This window comes from Colobus angolensis, unplaced genomic scaffold, assembly GCF_000951035.1.
Source record: "Colobus angolensis palliatus isolate OR3802 unplaced genomic scaffold, Cang.pa_1.0 Scaffold443, whole genome shotgun sequence".
Taxonomy (NCBI): domain Eukaryota; kingdom Metazoa; phylum Chordata; class Mammalia; order Primates; family Cercopithecidae; genus Colobus; species Colobus angolensis.
Window position 1 is genome coordinate 690,539 of NW_012117855.1, and position 2,553 is coordinate 693,091.

A 2,553-nucleotide genomic window follows, 5' to 3' on the forward strand; every position below is an offset into this window, starting at 1 on the left:
CCTCTGGGCAGCAGAAGATGCGGAGAGAGGTCGGGGACCGGGGCTGCTCGGTGCGTCCTGGGCTTGTCCCGGTTGGCTGGTGACTCGCGCTCTCCTGGAGCTGGTTCTCGTAGCCCGAGGCCGTCGTGAGGTAGGGGGCACTAAGGGTTATTTTGGGGAGGCAGATATTTTGGGCCAAAGAGGAGAACGGGCTCCAGGCACCGAGAAGTGAACCCTTCACTCCCAAGGACAGTGGGTGTCCCAGGTGAGGGTGAGGAGGGGACCTGGCCAGAGATCAGGAACGGGCTGTCCTTTAACACGCGCATCCCTCCCTCCCTCCCTCCCTAGCTGGGGTGTCACTGCTGCTGCTGCTCTTTGAGGCATTGACCATTTCTCAGACCTCCCCCCGCCACCGGGGGTGCCTCCCAGCCCTGCAGCTCAGATGGCCACGGTTCACACACTGCATTTCTGTGCCCTGGACCCAGTCCCACCCAGTGGAACTCGGCGCCTGGCCCCACCTGCTCTCAGCATTCTGAACGTGCCCAGGAGGGGGCTGCCCTGCCCACCCACTTCCTCTGTAGGAGAGATAAATGGGCTCCCAGAGATGCCAGGGAGGAGGCAGAGAGACCGGGGGCACGGGTATTGCCGCCCACTCCGAACCCCCCTCTCCGTTCCCAGACCCCAGCTGGGGCTCAGATCTCCTCACCCCAAGCCCTGGCTTTCTCCCCACAGATTATGTGGCTGCTGCTCCTGACCCTCCCCTGCTTGGGGGGCTCTGTGCCCAGAAACCCAGGCGAGTCCACCCCACCCAATGCCCCCGCTGCCCAGGACTCCCTTCCTGCCCTGGGCTCAGAGCACCAGCCCTGCTGGGGGCGTGGGGACTATCTGATTGCTGGTCTTTCCTGGTGCCCCGAGCCCTGGGAAGACCCTCATCCTGCCCCCTCACGCCCCTCCCTTGCCTCCCCAGAGCCCAGCGCGGGGCGTGAGCTGGTGGGCATCGTCGGGGGCTGCGACATCTCGGCCAGGAGGTACCCCTGGCAGGTCAACCTGAGGTTCTACAGCATGAAGAAGGGTGGGTGGGAGCACATCTGCGCGGGTTCCCTCGTCCACCCAGAGTGGGTGCTGACCGCTGCCCACTGCCTTGGGCCGTGAGTGGAGCCTGCCGTCCCCTCGGCGGGGGGGAGTTGGGGTGGGGACGGGCAGGTGTCCTGTGTGCCGGGGGCCCCTCTTGAGATTCAGGGAAAGCCCCAGTCCTGAGCATCCAGCCTTACTCTGAGAGGTGCCCATTCCTCTCTCCAGGGAGGAGTTGGAGGCCTGTGCGTTTAGGGTGCAGGTCGGGCAGCTGAGGCTCTATGAGGACGACCAGCCGACAAAGGTGGTTGAGATCATCCGTCATCCCCGGTACAACGAGAGCCTGTCTGCCCAGGGCGGTGCGGACATCGCCCTGCTGAAACTGGAGGCCCCAGTGCCGCTGTCTGAGCTCCTCCACCCGGTCTCGCTCCCGCCTGCCTCCCTGGACATGCCCTTGGGGAAGACCTGCTGGGTGACCGGCTGGGGTGACATTGGATGTGGAGGTCAGGAACAGGGCCACTTGGGTGGGATGTGGGGAGATGGCCTGGAATGTCGGTGCAGGCCTGGGCTCCAGATGCACCCAGATGGCTTCCTGCCGTTGCTGAGACGGGCGACCACAGGCCTGGTGGCTCAGAGCAGCAGGAATTTTTTTATCTCACGGCTCTGGAGGTGAAACGTCCAAACTCCAGGCGTGGACAGGGCTGGTTCCTTTCAGAGGGCCTGAGGGAGAGTCCGTTCCATGCCTTCCCCGGCTTCTGGGGCCTCTGCCCATCCCCATGCCCCTGGACTTGCGGCCATGTTTCTCCAGGCTCCCCTCTCCTTTCTCCTGGATGGACACTGGGTGCTGTATTTAGGGCGTCTCTAATTTAACATGACCTCATCTTAATTCTATCTGCAAAGGTCTTTTTCCAAATAAGGTCACAGTGGCAAGTTCTGGGGTTGTGACATGGGGGTGCTCCTGCCCACCTCCCAACAGGCATTTTGTGAGTTAACTCCGTCCTCAGCGTCACACTCAGTTGCCTGCTCTTCCTTTGCAGCAAATAAACCATGAGCTACGGGAGGCTGGGGACTCGCCCTGGGCCCAGCAGCACGTCAGCCGCTGGAGCGGACTGCCTCATTCCCACCACAACGCAGTCCAGGCGGAGTCCCGGTCCCATGCTTTTCCCAAATAGTTTCTTTTTAAAAATTTTTTTATTTAAAAAGTTGTTTTTGAGGCAGGGTTTTGCTGTGCCGCCCAGGCTGGTGTGCAATGGTGCAATCATAGCTCACTACAGCCTCGAACTCCCAGGCTCAAGTGAACCTCCCACCTCAGTCTCCCAAGTAGCTGGAACCACAGGCGTGAGCTGCCACACCCGGCTGACTTTGTTTATTTTTGTAGGGACGGGGTTTCATCGTGTTGCCCAGGTGGGTCTCGAACTCCTGGGCTCAAGTGATCCTCCCACCTCAGCTCTCCAAGTATTGAATAGCTGGGACTACTGGTGTGTGCCACCATGCCTGGCTTAT

The 2,553-nt window shown here is 61.2% G+C and overlaps 1 protein-coding gene across 1 annotated transcript in view; it reads left to right on the forward strand.

The window, feature by feature from the left end:
- Positions 1 to 2,553, forward strand: part of LOC105522889 (mastin-like) — a 30,937-nt gene that overhangs the window by 1,281 nt on the left and 27,103 nt on the right. The window contains exons 4-6 of the mRNA XM_011957500.1: positions 658 to 776; positions 954 to 1,127; positions 1,279 to 1,553. Coding sequence (XP_011812890.1) covers positions 658 to 776; positions 954 to 1,127; positions 1,279 to 1,553 — 568 coding nt within the window. The remainder of the gene's footprint in view (positions 1 to 657; positions 777 to 953; positions 1,128 to 1,278; positions 1,554 to 2,553) is intronic.